This window comes from Zerene cesonia, chromosome 8, assembly GCF_012273895.1.
Source record: "Zerene cesonia ecotype Mississippi chromosome 8, Zerene_cesonia_1.1, whole genome shotgun sequence".
Taxonomy (NCBI): domain Eukaryota; kingdom Metazoa; phylum Arthropoda; class Insecta; order Lepidoptera; family Pieridae; genus Zerene; species Zerene cesonia.
Window position 1 is genome coordinate 2772783 of NC_052109.1, and position 22951 is coordinate 2795733.

Here is a 22951-nt window from a genome sequence, read left to right on the forward strand (position 1 = left end):
TGAGAATGAGAGAATGGCGTACATAGACAACGGATAATATTATAAAGCACTTCTCTTGACAGCTAAAATTCTATGTACATAAATCGATATTGCATCCATTTATACGACATTCCTTCGTTTAAGTTATATAGGTACCTAATAAATATCTTATAAAAACCATTTCATATTAGGTACTAAAAGTGTATATTCATCTATCATACCTCAAATTAGTGCTTTCTGTGCCCTGCTGTATCTAAGTACCTAGTATGAATTATTATCTATGACTTGAATCCTAGCCCTTCGTAGTATATTACATACTCTGTGGTTTTGTCAACTTATGACGACGACATTGACAAAATATACCAGCTGAAAATAGACGTTGGCAATCATATAAATCGTCAAGATTCAAGATACCTATTTATTTTATGACCAAAATCGTGCAACAGAACATTTCTTCATTTTTAAAAAGAATTAAGTTTTCTTTAATTTTGAACATTTTTGAACAACGGCCTGTTTCTATTAGACACTCTTACAACTCTTACTATTGAAAATTATTAACACGTTATCTCTTGTATTTGTTATGTAGCGTTATTAAAAGTAAACATTTATCATTATTCTTGCATACAATACATGTTCTATGAGTAAAAGAAGATTATCTAAGGAAATGGTTGCTAAAAATAAAAATAAAGGTACCAATTTGTAAACAATTTACTTAATATTAGGTGTTTGATGTTATATTTTGTAATGATTTTTCTTTTATTTCAGTATTAGCATGTTCAACTCCCGAACATAGGTTGGATTCTCCGTCGAGGGACAGTGATTCAATATGTGATTCAGATGCTGGAAGTCCTGTCCCATTTTTATGCACTCAAGATGGAGCAGAAGGAGAAACTGATGTTGTATGGAATTTTTACACACCTAAAGCTGAACAACCCACATATAGGTCTAAAAACACAACACCCGTGAGTCGTAAAAGCAGAAAAGTATTAAGGCCAAAACTAATTGAAAAACCTTTACCTAGAAGAAAACCTGTTAGATCAACACAAAAAAGAACTGAATTATTTCAAGATTTGATAGAACTGAATCAAAACTTGCATGAATTAATAAAGCAAAAAAAGTCTAATAACAATGTCAATAAACCACAATCAGGTAGTGAAGATGACATATTTAGTGATAATAGTGAAAGCTCACCAAAAAGTGGCTTGCGTACAAGTAGCCGTTGCCTTAGAAAGAATGTGTTGAGTTCCAAATTCAAAAAACAAGAACCCGAACCTGGCTTGGAATCGGATGACTCTATGAATGAATGTCTTTTAAGAGCAAGTCAAGTTGTTGAAGAAAATATTATAAACTATGATCATTCAGCACCAAAACGACCATGCCTTGAAGCACTAAATACAAATAATAAATATCATTTTAAACCTAGTGCAAATATTAACATGGATCAGGATTCTATGGACACAATACTAAGTAATATAAAATTGGAATCTCCTGCGGCTTACAACAAGAATAAAAAATATGACTCACCACGATTAAATAATGATTCATTTGATAGCTTGCTGGGCAATTTAAATGATAGTGCATTAGAGAGGCTTTCTCAAATTCCTCTTAAAGAAACAAAGAAAAATGTGACAAGTACAAAAGATTCAAGCTGGATACTAGAAGATATAATTATACATGGAGAGAGCCCAACCTCAAGATCATTGTTTGGCAGGCATAACTCGATGCCAGAGTCTCCATCAATGATAGAATTGAATAAACCCTCAACTAGTGGAACGGCATTTGGAAGATACAACTCAATGCCATTCAACAAAAGTGATGAAAAAATTACTGGTAACTTCTTAAACTGTTTTCTTTATTTATAATACTATTAGTTTTTTTCCTTGTAGCTACAGCTCCACTCAGAGTATAAAGAAAATAAAATATGTATCTTTCTATTGGCAAAGAATAATTAAAAAAAAAATGGTTCAGTAGATTCACAGATTACCCCTACAATTTTACAACTCACAAATTCATAACCTTACCTCTTTATAATATTAGGATAGTATATATATATTGAGGGGCATATATTTCTATTTTTATTGTATTAAATTGTAGTTTAAGGTTATACTTGATTTAATAGTCATGTAATACTTAAAGTTCCAGGAGATTCCCCAATAAGATGTACCCAAGATGAAATTAAAAAGAAACATCAGCAAGCCCGGGAAAGATTAATGGCTAAAAGGCTTCTTCCATTTACTACATCACAACAACAAAAAACACAAGGGTCTTCACAGAATCAGCCAATTCAGAAGAAAAGTATTTTTCAACCAAAAGTTCCTAGTATCACAAAAGGATTATTAGACAATAAAATTAATTATGTTGGAACTAATCATATTAATACTTATAATCAATCAGATCAAAATAAAGTTGATTCATCTAATGTTAAACAACTAATAGAAAAGAAACGACAAGAAGCATTAATGAAGTTAAGACGAAGACAACCACAAACAAAGCTGCCATAATATTATACTCCAAAAATATAAATGTATTTATTTTTAAACTGAACTATTCTATGTGATATGGAGTATTTTATTTACATTAATAAGTGTATTGATCCAATTACAAATGCCATTAATTGTTTTTTAAATTATGTATGTTTGATTATAATAGAAAGATTTGTGATTTTAGTTTGATTTTTTATTTTTGTCCTGGTTCTATTTATGGTACTATCAATCATGCTATCAACAAAGTAAGGTCCTATAAAATTAATGAATTTAAAATATCCTACAATTTTTTTGGAAGTAATTAAAGTATTAAATAAATAAACTTGATTGGCGAGAGTTCATAGTTAAGCTGGCTTCACCCAACCGGAATACCTCTAAATGCAGAATCTAAATTCAGAAAGCTCAAAAAAAAATTGAAGGAATTTTATTTAATTAAATAGAAAAATTACATCAGGTTATCTTCTATAAGATTATAGAAGGACTTTTAACAAAAGTTCATATTATTTTACATATTATGTCAGTAATAAAGCTTCGAAGCTCGAACATATGAACATGTGTTAATTTTGAGAAATTTTGAAAGAATAGAAAAAATTTGATCACGAGGCAAGATTTCCATCAAATTTTTTCTATTCTTTCAAAATTTTTCATTTATAAAGCATTTCAATGCTATAAAACTAAAAATTAAATGTGTTAATTTTATTAGGTAGATTCCAAAGATTATTTAAAATGAAATAAACCTTTATAATATTTTATGTTGTACTACCATTTAAAACTTGACACTGACAAATAGTTCAGACTTATTGCCATAAATAAACAGTTTGACTTATAAAATATGGTTTGAGCTAATAGTTACCATAATGAAAGAAAAAAAATCTATGGTTTGACTTTGACAACCTGAATCTATGACGTTTTCCCAAATTGTAAAGTAACTATTTGACAGCTGTCCAAATCTTTAAAGTTCCAAAATTCAACTTTGTAAACCAAATTTAGAATTAAGAAAATTAGTGTAGCATTGTTACACCACCTCGAATACTATTCGAATTGGAAGAGTGAATGTTATGATTTATTACACGTATTAATCGAAAGAGGTTATTAAAACAACGGTTTTAAATAGGAAAAACAGTCTACGATGGCATTAAGATACGCACGTCAGGCTTTTAAAACAATATGTATTCGCGAAAGATGTAACCATCAAAGAATGTTAAGTACCAGTCAACCATTGAGACTGGGAATGATTCCTATAGTCGTTGAACAAACTGGAAGGGGCGAACGAGCATACGATATTTATTCAAGACTTCTACGCGAACGAATAATTTGTTTAATGGGTCCTATTAATGATGAAATAAGTTCTTTAGTGGTAGCTCAACTTTTGTTTTTACAGTCGGAGTCTAGCAAGAAGCCAGTGCACTTGTATATAAATTCTCCAGGAGGTAATGTCACGGCTGGCTTAGGAATATATGATACAATGCAGTATATAACTCCACCAGTTGCAACTTGGTGTGTTGGCCAAGCATGCAGTATGGCATCACTCCTCCTAGCAGCAGGGGCACCAGGTATGCGTCATGCCTTGCCTAACTCTAGAATAATGATCCATCAACCATCAGGAGGTGTGAGAGGTCAAGCCACAGATATTCAAATTCAAGCAGAAGAGATTTTGAAGTTAAAAGCTCAGATTAATGGATTGTATGTGCGTCACACTGGCTTGCCAGTTGAGAAGGTTCAAAATTCAATGGAGCGTGACTATTTCATGTCACCATCAGAAGCTAAGACATTTGGATTGATTGACAATATATTGGAACATCCACCGTCTCATGCAATGGAAAATGAATCTGCTAGTAGCCCAACTGCAACATCTAGTGAATGATCTTTATATTGTGATAATATAATGTATTCTATAATGGTTAATTGAGGTGTTAAATATATTTATGTATTTTTAATTTCTCTTATTTTCTTGATATTTTGATTCAAGTTGGTAATGAAAAACTGAACAAAGTTGATAATAATATATGTAATGTTTATAATTGTTTCATAGGTTTTAATATCTGGAGATTATTGTGAATGTTTATAAATACTACTTAGATAATGTAAACTATAATTTTTAACATACAAAGTACTCTTAATTTAGTTTGTGATAATTTATTCTAAATTCTTTTGGATTATGGCCTGAACCCTCGTAGGCCTGCATCCCACCAATGATGATTTTAAATTCAAACAAATACATTTTAGTGCAATGCTCTAATCTAAAATATTCGCCGTCCTAAGTAATTAAGGTTGGGAATCAAATGGAAATTAGAGGAATATCATAGGTTCAGATTGTATATAAAACAAAATTCACCTCTTTTCATATGAAAAATAATGGATTACGAATTTATTGAATTGATGTTTATTTTTTCTTATTGTAGTTTCACATGTACACTTTAGTTACACTAGCTTATAATACAAAATTCTAAAAACATTTTTTAATTTGCTTTTACTTTTCGAATAAAAAAAAATCAGGCCTAGGTCAAGTATGACAAGATATTTTTTCAGATTTCTCTTGTATCCACTTGTAATAATATGAAACATTAGTGTAGACAATAAGTGCAGGATAAGCATTAACCACATGTGAGACTAATCCAAGTATTTGATAATCATTAATTGATACTAAGCCACTGCCTGAATCACCCCTGAAAAAAAAAAGTTGTCTTTGTGTTAAACTTTAAATTAAATGCTAATAGCGAGATGGTCGAATGTTTTGTCAAGTTTTGGCGTAAAACTGGAATATTCCCACTGAAACAAGTTAATTTGATATGAATAAGAATCGTAGTCTATTTATTTAAAAGCTACAAACTTACAAGCATATATCCTGGCATAAGAAGTTAATACAAATAATAATTACTTCTAATATTAATTTGTTCATACTTAGCTGGTCTCGAATCGTTTCGTTGAAAACTGCCTGCGCAGATCATACCGGGGTGTAGCATTCCGATGCGGGAACAGGCATCTCGAGTTCTTATCTTTTGTTGGACAGCTTTTAACTTGTAAGTGAATTCGTTCATTTCTGGCTGGAAATTAATTCGCTACTGAATGTATTAAGATTACCTAGGTCCTAGGTTTACCTAGGTTTATTCCATTTTTCTAACTGATGCCCGCGGCTTCTCTCATCAGGTTAATTAAATGTAATTCTCATGGGTACAATATGTTTTACTGTGGTGATAAGTCATCCTTAGCTTTCCGTTCTATCTCCAGACACAAAAATCATACCATAAAATGGAAACGTAACGTACGTGAAAGAAAGACCAACAAACATCTACTTTCGCATTTAAGTATTTATTTAGTAAGGAATATCCCTTATAAAAAGCCCGAGTCTCTGCAGTGGGAAAATGGGTATATGATGATGAGTAAGGAATAAGGCAACACTCTTTCATTAAAAAAATAATAAAGTTTTATACCCTTTCAAATCATATAGGTCGCCTAATTCTAAAAAAGTTTTGAAAATCCAAAAGAGCACGCTTCATAGCGGTTTTTAATTTTTACAAGAAAACAATTAAAATAAAAAAAAGACTTGAATTTTTCGCGCCATTGTCCACCCAGAAATGGAAAAATAAGGTACTACACGCAAGTATTGTAAACGAGCCTTTTTGCATAACGTAACAGAAAAATAGTTGATGAGATAGAAATGTACATTCGATAAGTGGATTTTTGTTTTGTCAATTAAAATTAAATTACATTGAATTAGACCGTGATCTTCGAAAGGAAATAAATTTAGATGATACCGAAGCGTTAAAAAAAAAATCAATTCGATTAGTTAAGTTTTTCCCGAGTTATCGTGACCACGCCGGTTTACATACATACATACATACAAACGGACAGGCTTAGAATAATTTTTTTAAACATTTTTTTTAGTTATTTACAAAGCAAAATAAGATTTAAAAATGTCATGAGTGTTAAAACTAGTATAGTATTCTACAAGTGCGATAGAAAATATTTACAGATACTTTTAGTTCAAAAAATCCCTTGATTTTCGTTAAGCGAGAGTAGAGCACTACCTCAACGCTCCGCTTATGAGGCGTGCAATAAGAAAGCAAACAAAATAAAATGAAAACTTTCTCACTGGACCATAATATAGCTTTGTATACGTATATATAACACGTTTATTTTTACTTACGTCAATTGCACCCCAACCCGCTAACACACCATTCTGACTTGGGGTACTTGGCCTTACGATGACGCGTTTGACAAAACTTCCCAAAGGCAACTCGTGTTTCAGTTTTACCAGAGCGATGTCGTTGGCTATAGATCTCGTATTGTATTTACTGTGCCTGTAAACCCTTTTTGCTTTTCTTACAAGCGAGACCTTAAAATTAATGTTATTTTTTAATTTTATAGCATTCAGATGATTTAATGGATTTGTTTTATTAATATTTGAACAAACATTTATATAACAATATATTCACTTTAACCATACTGGTTAGGAGGTATATTGCAAAATAACTGCAGAAAATGTTATTACTCAAATATGTACGCCTTTAGATTTAACTAAGCAACGTTGAGCAACACAGACTGGGGACAGGATGTTTTAGATAAAAAAAATCGCAATTTTCAACACTGGTACTTGACATGAAATAAATAAGAAATTTTGAAAGCATTTCAATGCTATAAAACAAAAAATTCAAAATGAAATAAATACACAAAAACGTTGCTACGGAACGACGAATGACTCGGTTTCGAATCCTGCCTCGTGATCTTTTTTTTCTATTCTTTAAAAAAGTCTAATTAATAAAAGCATACAGATTGAAATTATGAAAAAACAAACCTTACGTATATCCTGATGTCCACCGTACGCTTTCACGACGCTTTTCTTGTTTAGTATTTCGAAGCAATGCGCAGCTGATATCAGTACCATTTGATTGAGTACGGAAGAGCCGCATATAAAAGAAACGTCTTGAGATTCTATTAACAAAAATACAGCATGTGGAAAGTTACTTATCCTAACATAGTCGCCACCAACAACTTTTCCTTCCATTTTGCCAGATGTCTGTTTAAAACCACAATATGTAAAAATTAAAAGCCTTATAAAAACGTCTGAATACATATCCGAATTTGATCTGTACAAAATGGCGCAATAAAAGAAGATTAAAAGTGTTTTATAGGTTTAATTCCGTTGTTATGGCACCGTAAAGATTGTTATGTTGTACAGTAATTGAATGGATGTCCTTCGGGTTGCTGTGACAAAATTCTGATTTTTGTATAGAAATCAAAGGATTTCGACTCTTAGGTAAAGCATAATTGATGTATTTAATCATTCTTATTTGTATTTTATTTTCATATACCCTAAGTATATTATGTTTCATAATTTATTAGTGCCTTTGGATTGCTTTGAATCGCATAAATATTTTTAAGTTATTATGAAGTAGTATTATTGTATATAAATATAAATTTTTCGTATATTCCAATGTCTATTTTGAGAAGGAGAAATCCGGTATTATTAAGTTATACCTATTCCAGTTTTTTCCGCGTCAATCACAAATATCTTACTCTTAACAAATCAGTAACACTTCAAAATCGAGACTCTAGCTCTGCCTACATTGATATTCATATTAGTTTATGATTGCTTTCTGCTTTCAGCTGTCGATCCACCGGTTCATTTGCCTATTCTAACTTAACAACATAAGAAGGTGTGTGAATGACAATGGAAAATCTTTTTTTCAGATAAGTGATATTTTTACAATTGCTTGTTTCAATGTATAATAAAATAACAACTTTATTATATACAAATTTGTCAAACTAAATGTTAATAAACGTCTACCAAAACTATGTTTTTTGTCAAAGCGCCTTAGGGGGCGCCTTGTTGATTATTATTTATTTATAAAGTAAAATAGTATCTAACTATTTAGTACCTAATGCTAAAATCCGTCAAGTGGTTTGACCTGAAAACCTTCCCAAGGGAATGGACATATACACAGGTACATACACACATTCGAAAAATAAACCCTCTTTCTTTTTAACAAGAATAATTTTAACACTTAATTACTTTTGCCGGCGTTCGACTCGGTTCGTACTTCAGTTGTTTATAATGAATTGTTCATCTACCTACACATTTAATCAAATACTTCAGAGGTAATTCTGAGTTTAAAATCTAAAGCAGAAATGTGTCATAAGAAATGAAGGCTCGAAGTTTATATTCTGTTATCTGTGATATTACTTTTTTGTAACAACAGTTCTAATCAAGAAATCTATAAAGTACTTTTATGCACTATGTATATATAAAAGCCCTGCAAAAGTAGGCAACTCACTTATTTAAATAAATAAATGTTAAAGTTTAGTGAAATTCCTTTGCCTAGTACTTATGTGAAAAGTTACCTAAGTAAGCTGTTGACATATTTGTATGTTATTTTGTAACATTAATTAATAAATACAAAGTAAATTATATTATAATTGGAAAAACGTGACTATAGAAATTTATAACAAGCATGCGTATAACCGCGTATTACATAAACTAAACAAACATTTAGTGTAATAATGTGTATTCGCATAGAGAAGATCAAATATCAAATTATGGCTAATTCTAATCACGCAAATGTGCGGCTCATGTACGGTACAGTTTTTAAGAAATAATTAATGGGTATAAAATGGTGATAGGTATTTTTTTATGTAGGTTTTTAGTAGACGTTAATTCCCTCCCTGATTTAATCCCAATTTTTTATAAAGTAAAAAATTAGTAACTTATTTATAGCTCAATTTTTAACGACAAGACTGTTTTAAAAATTGATACCCAAAACAAATTGCGGGCTTACTTTTTTAGAGGGTTTTTGAAACACAATTAATTACCTTTAGAGTGAATGTTTCAATATTTAGCAACTTATAACAACTTTCAATGCGTGGGCTTTATGTTTGAAACTACATAACAGTACGTATTGTTTCCACATGAACGTGCCATAAATAAACCATGACGATTCAGTAATTCAGAGAACATTGAATAAACTTGAAGGAATAATCGGTAGTCGATTAATGTCTCTTCACATACATGATATCTAAGTATATCTTGGCGTCTGAGCAAACAAGGTCACAATACACGAGACATGTGGGTTGTTACTTGTTACATTCAAAACAATGCTTATCTATCAGCCCCTTTATAATCTGTGAGAAGGCTTGATGGGACGGGCGCGTGCGCGGTTTGCGGGTCGATATTTAGTGACGTCAACAGGAGTCCGGCTTCAGTCAGCCGCCGGTGGCCACGGTGATCATGTGGCTGCAATGGATCACCGCAACGGTACTCATAGCGACGGTGTACTCCCGCGAAGTATTCACCAACTCTTTCCTGGTCCGCTTCAAGCGATCGCTGCGCCACGAGGAGGCCCACGACATCGCACTGCATCACGGCTTTGACAACTTGGGCCCGGTAAGCGAGCACGTGATATGTACGTAAACATAGCAATCATAGCTGGGCTGTTGTTGCGGATCTCATCGCGATTACCGCGGTGAATGATGAACGTCAGAGCCAGAGTTATGTTAATTGCTAGTTTATGTATATTTCTGGAGAGTTTATTTTTGTTTGTACGGGGCTTCAGTTAATTGCTTTAAGTATTCTATTTAATTTTTAGAACGTGTGCAGTAAATAATTTTTTTGATTTATCTCCATAGTTTAATGTACGACTTTAAAAAAAATATAGTACAAAATAAGCATTAAAAGAGTTTGTTTTGGCGGGAGAGTACAGATCAAAAAAGTTAATTTAGATGATAGAACATATAGGATAATACGTCACAATATTATAAATGGTATGTGCCATTACATGTTAAAATTTGTATAGTATATTTGTAGTATATTTTAATTTACCTTTAAACACATCCTATCCAAAAAGTATAGCTTTCTTTAAAGTTATGTTTTTTAATTAAATTTTATAGCATTGATATGCTTTATAAAAAACATTTTGAAGACTAGAAAAAAATTATCACGATTTGTTTAATTAAGATAAGAGTATAATTATAAATTATTAGTTACGTGATAAGATTTTGTGAATACCTCTATTAGACGATTTGTTGAAATCGAAACGGCTACTAGGTGAAGCAGTTAAACAAAAAAAAAAGCTTTAATACCACTTTTAAACATAATGTAGACAATTAAAGAAATGAAAAGGATGACAGATTATATATTTGTATTTCCCTGATATTATGCTATTCAAAAAATGTTATTTTATGGTTCTTAAAAATATGTATTATACGTTCAATTATTGTAACGATAAGAAGACATCCTTTAAATATTAATATAACTAAGTTTAAAATTTGCATCAAATTCGTAGCAGCTGGCTATTACGGACCATTCGTAGATGCCTTAAATGCCTACTCGAGCATTAATTCATATCTATCAAATAGATTACAGACCGTAATTTACAAGATGTCTAGTCCAGCCATGTTCTCATTCATCCCTTTCATGTTTTAACCAATTAAAATGAAAGATTAATACGAATGCTGGAGAGCTCGACTTAGGGTAGGTAAGTTTGGAGCCAGAAAAATTAACTTTAACGACCAAAAAAGGTAAAGTAAAAATGGTATTTAAATAAACATCAAAACAGTACGTTTTGCTTTAAATTAATGAACATATGAGAACTGATGACAAAAATATATAGATATCTATTTGTGCTTTTAAAAAGCAAGACGATTACGCTTTCGGGGCTACGTTTCCAAACATAGAAATGGTCTAAATTAAACCGATAGCATCAGGTTTTCCAATCCCCTAGTTGGCACATCCCATTATAGCCGCCTGTGGACGTTGAACCAACCCGCATGTCTGTTTACCAATGCCACGGTGACCTACCACTTAACGATATTAGTAGCTATTTCTAGATGCCTATATCAGTTTGAATATTTCATTATTTCCGTTGTAACTTGTGCGAATTGCTAAATAAAGATTATTCTTTATTATTGTTTCTCAAAGTTTTGGCAATCTTATCGTTATAAATTTCGATGTTCGAGAAAGTTGTTCGAATAAAATATTATTTTTGTCTACTTGAAAATGGTGTTTAGATTTGTTCTGCCCTCATATTTGAATAATTTACACGAGCTTTGACTCAACTGTTTCTAATAATTATTTTCTACAAAAATAAGGTTATCTACGTTTCGGGGGGGGACGGAGGAATTATTACAAATTCAAAGATGTTTATAAATGACATTAATTTCTTATCAGATACAAAAAGAATCACATCATTCGAATGAAACCACACTGAGTTATGGAGCAACAACTCCAAAAAAACAGTCAAAGTCCATTCCTTCATTCCCGACGTCAAACCCTTCATTATCCCTTACCCCTTAAAAACGGTCAGCCCATTTGTTGAGGCCCTGCCTCTACAAATGTTCATGCTTCCCATCAGGTGAGACAGCTCGTTCCCACTCAAGAATTAAAGTCATAAGCCGAATGTCATTCGATAATATACGTAGATAATATGATCATAGTACAATGAATAGCAAGAAGTTATTGTTGTCTTGACAAACTTTTAGTGTATTCATCGAAAATGGTAAAAAAATTTATTGTGAAACTAGCGGTTTCTCTCCTTAAGAACCTTCCTTCTGGTTTAACAAAAACGTTTGAAAACATTAACCTAATTTTCCAATCCGTTTGGCGATTAATTTATATATGAGTGTAAATATTTGCATAAGTACTAAGAAAATAGTAAAGTGAAAAAAAATTTTTTTTTTCATTTACTACACATTGACGGAACTTTTCTTTACAAATTTTTCCTGCAGCAAGTGCCCACACTAATCTTCTGAACATACTTAAGATTACTAGCAACGTTAAGCAAAGCTACCCTATCTAAACTGACCCAAGCGACGCCAAGAGCGGTTTCCTTATATATTATTAAAGAATCGATACCATAAGTGCCAATAACTATTATCCTACGCCGTTATCATGTACCGTGCTATGCGTTCACTATAGTATGTAATATGTATAGTGTATACGATGAAAATAATCCTGACCTAAATCCGTCTCTCTCAGGAGGATGTAATATGAGAATGCAAATCTAACGCGCAATCGCGTATGCCAGAATTTGGGTGTTTTGATGTAGTTCGTATTGCAATATTATATATTCTGTGGTATTGTTAATCGTCGATTGAATTAATGATAATCTATAATAAAATAAATAATAAAATCATCTTTATTCAGACCTCACAACAATAGTACATTACAAAAACTTAAAAATACAGATAAATAAATCTGTGTGAACCTATTTAATATTATGAGTGTGGTATATCATTGCTTTATGCATATCTCGCTATCGCATAACAAATTATAAAATGTTAATGTTTTCTTTATGAAAGCGATGTTTAATTTTTAGTTTTATAGCATTGAACTGCTTTATAAATGAGACATTTTGAAATAATAGAAAAGACAGTGATATGTTTAGATGATTAATGATATATTAAATTCTTTAAGAGAATTTTGTGTTCCGTTCCACACAACGGAAAAACGGATCCCTTATAGGATCACTTTGTTGTTCGTCTGTTTGCTGGTCAAGAGCCTTTTTCTCCGAAACGTTTGAAGTAATGAACGTATTGTACTATGTTCACATAATATACGTAATTAATATTATTTTATGACTTGAAAATAATAAGAACGTATGGATGTATGCAGCTAAAATTACATACTTAGGACTCAAGTCTATCTTTTTAGAGCTGTAAAAAAACAAACTTTTAAGCAAATACAATTAAAACATTTTTAAAGTCATGATAATAAGCGATCATGGATCTGACCATGAACATTCGCATTCACAGAGGTATTGCTTCTGCGAATGCACTGTCCACTTTTAAGTGGTAAGTGGTAAGGAAAGGATTGTCGACTAGAAAGAAGGATTTGTCTTGAAAGAGTGAGGAAAAGGAAATGGACATCCCGCTCCCCCACTCACCGTACAAAACACAGTAGCATGGCTACTACTTCACGCCGGTCTTTTATAGGGTGGGGTACTTCCTCGGTGCGAGCTGGTGCAAGCAAGTGCTTGACTCCCACGTTAATACAAATTAAGGATATCGAAAAACTAAAACCATTTTTGTTATAATAAAATTATACTTTCTATTTTGCACTGATTACCAGAAGTCAGGGCCGGATAATATTCACTGTACCTTGGGAAATAAAACTGCGATCCCTGAAGCAGCTGCCTTAGCCTTATCTAATAACTATGCGAATAAATTGCGTTATTAATCGAACTTCGATTATCATCTTCGTGTTTGAAATATCGACATGAAGCTGTTTTATAAAAACAGATAGATTTAGTACATTCCTCCGACTTCGGAATACGTTATTTATTTAATTTTAACGAAATCTCATATCCCATATTTTATATATTTTATGTAGGCCATATTTTGCCTTTATCTACATACCAAAAGTTAAATAAATTATTTGCAATACAGTAAATTATTTAATCTAAGGTCTATCTGTTGATTACATGAATGATAAGATGAATGTATTATATTAGAAGCATTATGATCTCCGAATATTTCCAAAGAAACGGAGCAAATAGGTTGAATTAGACTCTCATTCAAGGCGAATATGTTCGTGAGCTTAATTTGCGTTATTCATGATATGTAATATATTTGAAAAAGGTATTTCTTAACAATGGCTTGAATTTAGAGTTCAATTAACGTCATCGCAGTATCGAAAGCCAATATTTCCTTTCAATGTTGATTAAAATGTTGTATACAATATATATGAAATAGCTCAGTTTAGCATTATGTTTAATTAAATCTATCTTATATACTATATACTTACCTATTATACCTATAATTTGATTATGATTACTTAATCATGATAAATAAAGAACAAATAGATAACATCTATAGATAGTAAAAAGTATAATTTCTGAATATTAAACATTCATTTTTTGATCTCATATCTTTCTATATTTGATCTCATTTTTTATGGGAGTATCCCTTGCCTATGCGGCCAAAGCCGAGAGTGAAAACCTAGAAACACGTAAATTCTTTTCTGCATATCAAAACATTATTCTTTCTTTTTTCCTACTTGATTTTGTTTTTATTTAAATAATATTTTACTTTAATATTAAGGGAAATATACACATTTACATGAAAGATCCTTGATGCACAAAGAGTAAAAAAATATTTGCTGAACTAAAACTATGTAACTCTGCGATGAATGTGTTTACAATACGTGATTGCGTTGTTAAAAGGAAAGTTAGCTAATGCCAAAGTTAAATATGATCATGACTTACATCGTGAACGTTAATACGAGTTTATAAAACTTTACTTCAATTTAAATGCATTTCAACCAGATGCTAAACTTTCAACAGCTTGTCTGAAGTCGTCTGCAAACTCTTAAGATATAAAACTTTTAATTAATTATTTAATATTTGCCATAGTTAGGTATAGTTAATTGAAAGATAATAGCTTGCAGGCTACTAGTGAAAATCATCATCAGCCCATTATCGTTCCCAATGCTGGGACACAGGCCTCCTATGAGGGTTCAGGCCATAATCCACCACGCTGGCCAAGTGCGGGTTGGCAGATGTCACATGTCGTCGAACTTTTGATTCTTGGACATGCCGGTTTCCTCACGATGTTTTCTTTCACCGTTTTAAGCAGTGGTGATGTTATCCACATGTGCAGATAAATTGAAAAATCAATTTATTTCCTGCACGCTCCGCTCGGTCTCGAACCCCGACTTATCGATTTTGAGGTCCGAGGTTCTCACCACTGAGCCACCACTGCGTTTTTGTGAAAATAATTAATATTTATTGTGACTCAATAAAGCTTCATTTGGCAAATTAATTGTACACCAGTTAGAATAAAATGCAATCATTTACTAGAGGAGGTATAAACCCAAACTACAATTCAACTTATTTTAACAAAAACGTTTTCTCTGTAGCAATAATAAACACCCTTCCACAAATATATTTGTAAGTTAAACAGTATATTTTGCGCCTGTGAAAATATTTATTCCGCAAGAGTCCACCGTCGACGACAAAATTATGCAAATGGGTCCCTTTTCAAAAGTGAATGGTTAACTGTAAATACATTTGGAGACTTATTTGTTCAATACGTGAATGGACATGTTGTAAATTGTTAGTTTTCGTAAGAATTCAGTGAATATTCCTTAGCAAAAGTAATACTAAATATTCACTGAAGGAAATGTTAGTAGCGATTTCTTTATTGTATGAACCAAGCGTTCCATGTACTTTCTTCGTTTTTTTTTTCAGAAATGATTTTCTTGTAATATTAAAGTTTTCCGTTTGATCATACTTTGGAGAAGTTGAATCTATCATAATTTTTTAATTTGGATTTTCAAATGTTAGTTAATGCATATTGTTGCTAAATGGATCACACAGAATATATAAGAAATTTAAATATTAAATGAAATTCGAAGTCTAAGACTTAAATTTTTATATGCATGTCAGTCTTGTAATAGCTTAATGATTTACAAGGCTACGCCAAAGACAGCGTAGATGGCGTCTTTTGCTTTCTCGTAGAACTATGTAGAATTATGAGTAAAGGTCTAATACTTTGCCATTTTCTATTCTTATAACTAACCCAATGTATGGTTATTTAGGCTAAATAAAAAAAAATAGTGTAAAGCAGATACATTCACCCTATACCCAATAAGAGGATACAGGAATTCACTTCTACTTTAATCTATTTTCAGTTTGTTAAGTGTTTATAAATAAGATAGTTATTTTCAGAATATCAGTAAACCTACGTAACATTGAGAGTCATCTGTCTAGACACCTTGAATCTATTAGAAAACCATCGAAACGCTATAGAGGGATGCGATAATCGTGGGTGGAAGAAACCCCTTCTTCTATCACCCTCGTAATGTGACGTATACACACCATGAATATTTACCAACCTGCGAGATGTGAATCAGTGTGACCTTTGCCGTATTTATATGAATTATTAAAATATTATGAACGACACTCTATATTTAATCACGTTCCAAATTGCTCTCGTCACGAGAATCAGTTTCGCGACACATGCATGTTACATAATTATTTTATAATTAGTAGCGATTATAATCCCTGGTAATATCATTAATGCGACAGTAACTCTTGTCTGTATGTCGCTTTTTCACGCTTAAACTAATGTACCAATAAGGATTACGTTTAGTGCAGAGATAGTTACAGACCCGAGAACGTTCAAGGGATACTTTACGGGAATCCTACGGGAAAGGTTACTATGTAGAGATATTACAGATCTACGGATAATTCTGTAATTTTTTGACTGCGAGGGCGAAAACAGGGGCGGAAAACTAGTGAATAATTCATTCACTATTTCTGAGCTTCACTCATCATAAAAACCTGAAGAGTTTATTGGTTTGTTTGGTCGTGTTGATGTCAGGTAGTACTGCACAGATTTTAAAATTGTTAATGTGGGAGTCGAGCACGTTTCGACATGAATTGGGCCAGCTCGCCACGGGTTTACCAAAAACCCCATAAAAAACCGGCGTGAAATGGGAGCATGGCCCGTTTCCCTTTTTCCCACCAGCTTTTGTAGGGGCATTATTAGGTGGTGATCGCAGGCGTACCACCAGCTCAGTTGCCCGCTATGACATAACAAAGCGGTATGCTATTAAATGTTTTAGTGTATGATTAATGGTGGCTTGGAGCATATACTCAGAATGATATTTATTTTTCTTGAATTCTTGAAATCTTGTTTGGTCTATTTATATTTATTACTCTCACAAAAATTATGTTAACATTTTGTTATATGTAAATTTTTAGCCGAAGCTGACCTTTCCCCGCTTGTTTTGCGAAATTACCTTGTAATTACATCCACTTTCGACGTACACTTCTAGCTTTAGTGACAAGAGAGACTGTCAGTTTACGGAGGCAATTTAAAAATGTTTTAGCGCGGTAAATAATTTATGCGTGACATTTTCAGGCTAAGATAAAAGAAACGGAATTATTTTTAACACTGAACTGAATTTGTACTGAAATTGAATATCAATATATACTTACGTTTTTGTGACCTTTTAAGCCGACGCTAAAGGGTATCAATTACCAAGAATATTTTAAAAAGTTATTGAAAATTTGAACACCTTCTAACAATCTACTATTGGGGTTTTAAAAATATATGTGGTTACGAATAAATTGCTCGGAAACTATCTACATTCTACATTTTTATTGGTGCATGCACTTCAAATATATAAGGCAGTAACACGTATCAGAATCGGGTAAATCATCAAAATATTTACTCGATTAATATTATATTAATAATCTATGCTAATAATATAAAGTTGAAAAGTTTTTTGAATATCTTTATCTCAGGAAATGCTGGATAGATTTTAAATTTATTTCAAAGTCATCTCTGAGTAGTATACCTGTATATGAATCAACAGACCGCTATGACAAAATGTGTAACGTTATTAAATCGTCTTATTAATTTCCTTGTAAAATTATTAATGAAAACGTTTGTTACTTTTCATTTCGTATAAAAAAAATGACGACAAAAAACCAAAAAAACACGCCAACGACCGGGCTGAGTGGCGTGCCATGAGAGAGGCCTATGTCCAGCAGTGGACATCAAAAGGCTGATAATGATGATGATGATGGTGATTAAAAAATGGTTTAAATATCTAAGTTTAAGTTATTTTCTAAAAACAAAATTTCCTCAAACTCAAATAAACTGCAACATTTATTTATTCAATTAGACTTCTTATAGAAGCACTTTAAAATCGTCATTTTACACAGTTTTAACATTTACCACCGGTTCTTCTATTAAACAATATCTATCCTTATATCAAACAATATTTAGACTATTATGCATAAATTAATTAAATTTCTAGTAAATTTAGATATAGATTTAAACCAATATGTGGGTAGATAGTGCGTATACTAAAGATAAATTTAAAAACAGAGACTTATTTTGAATCTGTTTGTTTATTAATGCATTTTTACTATACTAGCTTTCCTCCCGTAGCTTCGCTCGCATAAGGAAAAAAAGACAGTTGCAAGGTTTTACACGCATATGACGTCGCATTTTCTATAGTGATATATCAAAAAGTTCCTTCTTGGTTCTAATTATTTTTGTATCAGATTTCATTTAAATCAGTTCTGTAGGCGTAATGAAGAGACTAACAGAATTATTTCCGCATGTTAAAAATTTAAGATTTAATTAATGAATAATTCCAAATTGTGTATCAACTAAAAATTAAATCGTTATATAAATTGAAAAAACTATAAAGTTGTCAATATATCATTGCTGTAGGAATGCGTAAATACTATCAGTAAAGCCGCTTTAAACTATTTATGGATTTAAAGCGAAATTGATGGAAATTAATACAAAATTTGTGGTTCAGAATAACCGATGTTTAGATTCGCTCTGCAAATGTTACCCTCTACAAACAAGTTAATTCTACGAGTGCGGATGATAAAGTTCATTACCCACTTTGTACACAATGTAGGAGAATTATAAATGAGGTCATATATCCAAAATTTTAATATCGATACGGATTTGTTACAATTTTATAGATTTAACTACATGCAGGGCTCCGCCCGCGTAGTAATTTGTCGGTCTTGAAACCAGGATATAAACTATTCTATCTTTTACGTTGGACCAAACTGCACATGGTGTAGGAATTTGATTAAAAATCGTTTGAGTAGTTTAGGAGTCCATCGCGGACAAACAATGTGACACGTAATTTTTTTAAATATTAAGATTGAAATGACAGAGTGTGTATGACTTTTAGAACAAAAGATCAAAATACACTATGTGGATGGAAACGTGATTATTTATAACGATACATTTTTCTTACGCTAGTATTTATTTTGTGTGCTTGTAAAGAATTTAAGAAACGTTTTTTGTTATATTCATTTCTATGAATACATTATGTTATAAACTACGAGTATTAAACTGTCAGAAGAATACAGTAAAATAATCAGACAAAAAATTCATTCAATTGAAACGTTAATTCAAATTTATAATGTTGAACTAAGCGTTTTAATCTATATAAAGAGTAAGAGGTGACCAAATAAAGACCCTTGTGGTATCCCTGGATTATGGTTTTGTTTCAACAGTGAAACATTATGTGCGATTGGTAATCGGGTCCAGTCCAGAAAACCGCATTTGCGCTGAACGTGATTGTGCAACCAACACTGAGATTACATTTTGATAGCATCCTGTGTCACGTACTGTGGTCTGCCCGAGGTTAACCAAATATATATAGACGTTCTGATTGTTTTTGAAATAATTTTATATGTTAATCCGTCTGAAATTTCATAGGTATGACGGAAAACTTACATTTATACTTATTATATAATGAAATACTTAGTATTTCTGTATTGACACCTAAGGTGATAAGATATGGATGGTTAGTATAGGCATAAGTCAGACTTTAAGAATACAATAAAAATTTATTTATGGTTTTAAGCATAGGGTTTAATGGAGTATATAAATAAAACCACATAAATTGCCTTAATTTTGTCTTCAGTTTTAATATTTAATAATATTCCATGGGATCCATTCACAGGGTAGTCGATCTCGTTTGAAATATAATATTTACTGCCACGCTTTCTTACGTCAATAGGAATCGTTTGATAAAATCATCCTATTTTCATTCCATTGTTTTCTGCCTCAACGATATCATTGTAGCCAGAAGCTCCGCTGAGTCGAGCTTATAAAAATTTATGGGTCATTATGATCGTATAACAGTAGGATACGTTATACGTAGCAATCTATATTGTTTATATAAAAATTATGAGCGTCAACAAAATGATAATGGGAAAATAACCGTTATTACAGACGTTTTATAAAAAAATGCATACAAAGAACTAGTTAATTTGAATTGTCGCTATGGATTCAAATTTTTTAAGAGTAAAGAAGTGGTAGCTGAATTTTGAACGATGTCTCTTAATTACCACTCTAACCCCAAAGTATGTTGGACTCCTGTATCCCTATCGAAAAAAAAATTTCAATCACAAAGTCTTTTCGGATAATGGTCTATCAATCCATCAGGACTTTTTTTAAAGTAAAGGAAAGAGTCCCGTGAAAATAAAAATGGCGAATGAAATATATCGAGGTCTTGTATACAAAATTGCATTTTCTCTTCTTGCCCTCGCGTCCTTCTGAGCCTCTATACTAATACATGAATGATATAAATTATGTTCATGTTACTATAATTTCTCGTGCTCTTGCAGCCGTAAGTCAGTTTATACACGGCTCTCAAATCCAAACAACACGGCCGCAGACACTCGATAAACCTCTTAAAGGCTTAAAGTATGTTAGTAAGTGCTGCGTTGACTTTCTCGCTTTAAATGGTTGGTTTTCGTAGAAGGTTAATGGAATGTATTGTGAGATATCTCAATAGAAAATATCAGTTGAATGCGTGTCGGACTTGTGACATTAAAGGGATCCATACAAAAAAAGTTAAAGAAACTACAAAAAAAAAATTATAACCCGTCCAATTTATGACAGTTAGTTGATTTACTTAGATTTTTTGTTATTCGTTGTCATAGAGGCAGGATAAATACAACATAATTTCTGAAAATTACATTCTAACTATCACGGGTCATAAGATACAGCCTGATGTCAGACAGACGGATAGATAGGCAGACAGACAAACAGACAGCGAAGTCTTAGTAAAATTAAATAAAATTTTAAAACAATTTAATAAAATTTTGTGTTGTCGCCCATCTTGAATTTGTAAATATAACATAGTGTATTATATTTTACTTCTAAAACACTTCAATGTCACGAATAACAATTACAATAAAATTAATTTGTCAAAACTGCCTACGGTTTCGATACAAATGATTGTAGCTCTCTGACGTTTTGATTTGAATAGGTTAGGATATATTGACACTTGGCTATCAATTCCATATTCTGTACATCAAATCGCGTCGTAAACAAATGTGAATCTAATATTTATCGACAGTTTATAATCTCTAGCTCCATCGTAATTGTGAACGGAAAGACAAAGTTCACATTCTGTCCGATTTTAATTACCAACCCGTACAATTGTGAACCAATCGTAATTGGTCGGTTCAACTCCTATGTTTATTCCTAACTCTATGGCTACAACACGAAATATTTCCATAACCAAAATACAGTTAATTTGAACATCGTGACATTATATTAATTAGTTGAAGTCGTCAATCGTCCTCAATTAAACATCGAAACAAAATTAAATCGATGCCATCAAATAACATATAGTAATTAAAATCATAAATAAACATTAGACCAAGATTATGTACCTATTATGGAGGATCATGATTTATGTGGATACTTACTTCAAACATCATAGTCTCTTTTATATATTATATTTAGTTTATAATGAAGAGCAGGTGAATAATTTTAGGATTAAGTTTTAAGCATTGAATCTCAAATGCGCGAAATAAAAAAAACACTGCGCTTTGCTTTGCCGTATTTTTATTCTTCAGACCGAAAAACATAAAGTTTTTGTTTGGACTGCCGTTTTAAATAAACAATAGAGAAGCTTTGCGGAATATATAAGCAGAATCGTTGCTTAGCCAGCTTGTTTAGATTATATAACAGATATTTTCCGAGTAAATACTGGTTGATGCAGATAACGTCAGTTGTGCTCTGCCAGCGGGCTCAAAGGAATCTAATTTTAAAAGCATTTTCCACTTACCTCTTCATAAGATCACTATCGCATTACTCATATTTCCCTTTGTTGTGTGATATGGCATTTAGATAGCACTGACAAAGGATTCAAATAAAGTCGAAATATATAATTAAAGGCATGACATACTGGTCTGTAGTATTCTATTTGTAATTTGTATTTTAATGTGGTAGTCGAGCACGCTTCGGCACGAAATGGGCCAGCTCGCACCGGGAAAGTGCCACACCGCCATAGAAGACCGCTTAAGATAGCATTCTGCGGTGTTTCGTTCGGTGAGTGGGGGAGCCGGAGGCCCATATCCTTTTCCTTACCCTTCCCAGTCCTTTCCTTTATTTCTCTCGCCAATCCTTTCTTAAACCCTTCCCAATTTAAAGTCGGCAATCCATTTGTAGAGGCGTAACTTGTGCAATGGACCTTATACCTTCAAATGTTCATGGGCGGTAGCGCTTACCATCAGGCGTCCCACCAGCTCCATTGCCGACTGTGACATAAAAAAAAATATTGTGTAACTAATTGCTCTTAGTTTTTCTATTATATGGTATAATCCTTATCATTTAAAAAAAATGCTAAAGTGTCCTTTTCTCATCATTCATCAATTCATCAGTTGGATGTTTATTTGTCACTTTCACATCGGAAAGGAGTGATATTATGATATGATTTTTGTATCTGAAGACAGTAAGAAAGCTAGAGAATGATATAGGCTACTTTTCCGCGGTGAAATATCTCGTTCCTATGGGAATTTTCTTTGACGCGGGCGAAAATATAGTAATGTTATAGATATAAACTGGACAAGCCACTTCAGACCCTAGATTTTACAGAGAAAGCGATTAAGTATATTGAAATAAAAAATATTGATGAGGGTTCATAGTAGTTATAGCTATGTAGTGCTCAATGGCCATGGAATGCCTCGAAAAGCGGAAGGTCGCTGTTA

The 22951-nt window shown here is 32.2% G+C and overlaps 4 protein-coding genes across 4 annotated transcripts in view; 3 read left to right on the forward strand and 1 right to left on the reverse strand.

The window, feature by feature from the left end:
* Positions 1-363: 363 nt before the first annotated feature.
* Positions 364-2499, forward strand: LOC119828814. The gene is made up of 3 exons (XM_038351089.1): positions 364-668; positions 745-1809; positions 2116-2499. The coding sequence occupies exons 1-3, from the start codon at positions 617-619 to the stop codon at positions 2478-2480; spliced, it is 1482 nt and encodes a 493-aa protein (XP_038207017.1). The 5' UTR covers positions 364-616; the 3' UTR covers positions 2481-2499.
* Positions 2500-3372: 873 nt separating this feature from the next.
* Positions 3373-4445, forward strand: LOC119828679 (ATP-dependent Clp protease proteolytic subunit). Its single transcript, XM_038350920.1, has one exon. It carries the CDS (start codon positions 3592-3594, stop codon positions 4324-4326), a length of 735 nt encoding a protein of 244 aa, XP_038206848.1. The 5' UTR covers positions 3373-3591; the 3' UTR covers positions 4327-4445.
* A 223-nt stretch (positions 4446-4668) lies between these two features.
* On the reverse strand, positions 4669-5585 carry LOC119828706. Its single transcript, XM_038350946.1, has 2 exons — positions 5328-5585; positions 4669-5128 (listed from the first exon to the last, which is right to left on the reverse strand). Exons 1-2 carry the CDS (start codon positions 5498-5500, stop codon positions 4966-4968), a joined length of 336 nt encoding a protein of 111 aa, XP_038206874.1. The 5' UTR covers positions 5501-5585; the 3' UTR covers positions 4669-4965.
* A 4087-nt stretch (positions 5586-9672) lies between these two features.
* The window catches only part of LOC119828501 (neuroendocrine convertase 2), a 46231-nt gene continuing 32952 nt past the window's right edge, over positions 9673-22951 (forward strand). The window contains exon 1 of the mRNA XM_038350669.1: positions 9673-9843. Coding sequence (XP_038206597.1) covers positions 9688-9843 — 156 coding nt within the window. The 5' untranslated portion in view covers positions 9673-9687. The remainder of the gene's footprint in view (positions 9844-22951) is intronic.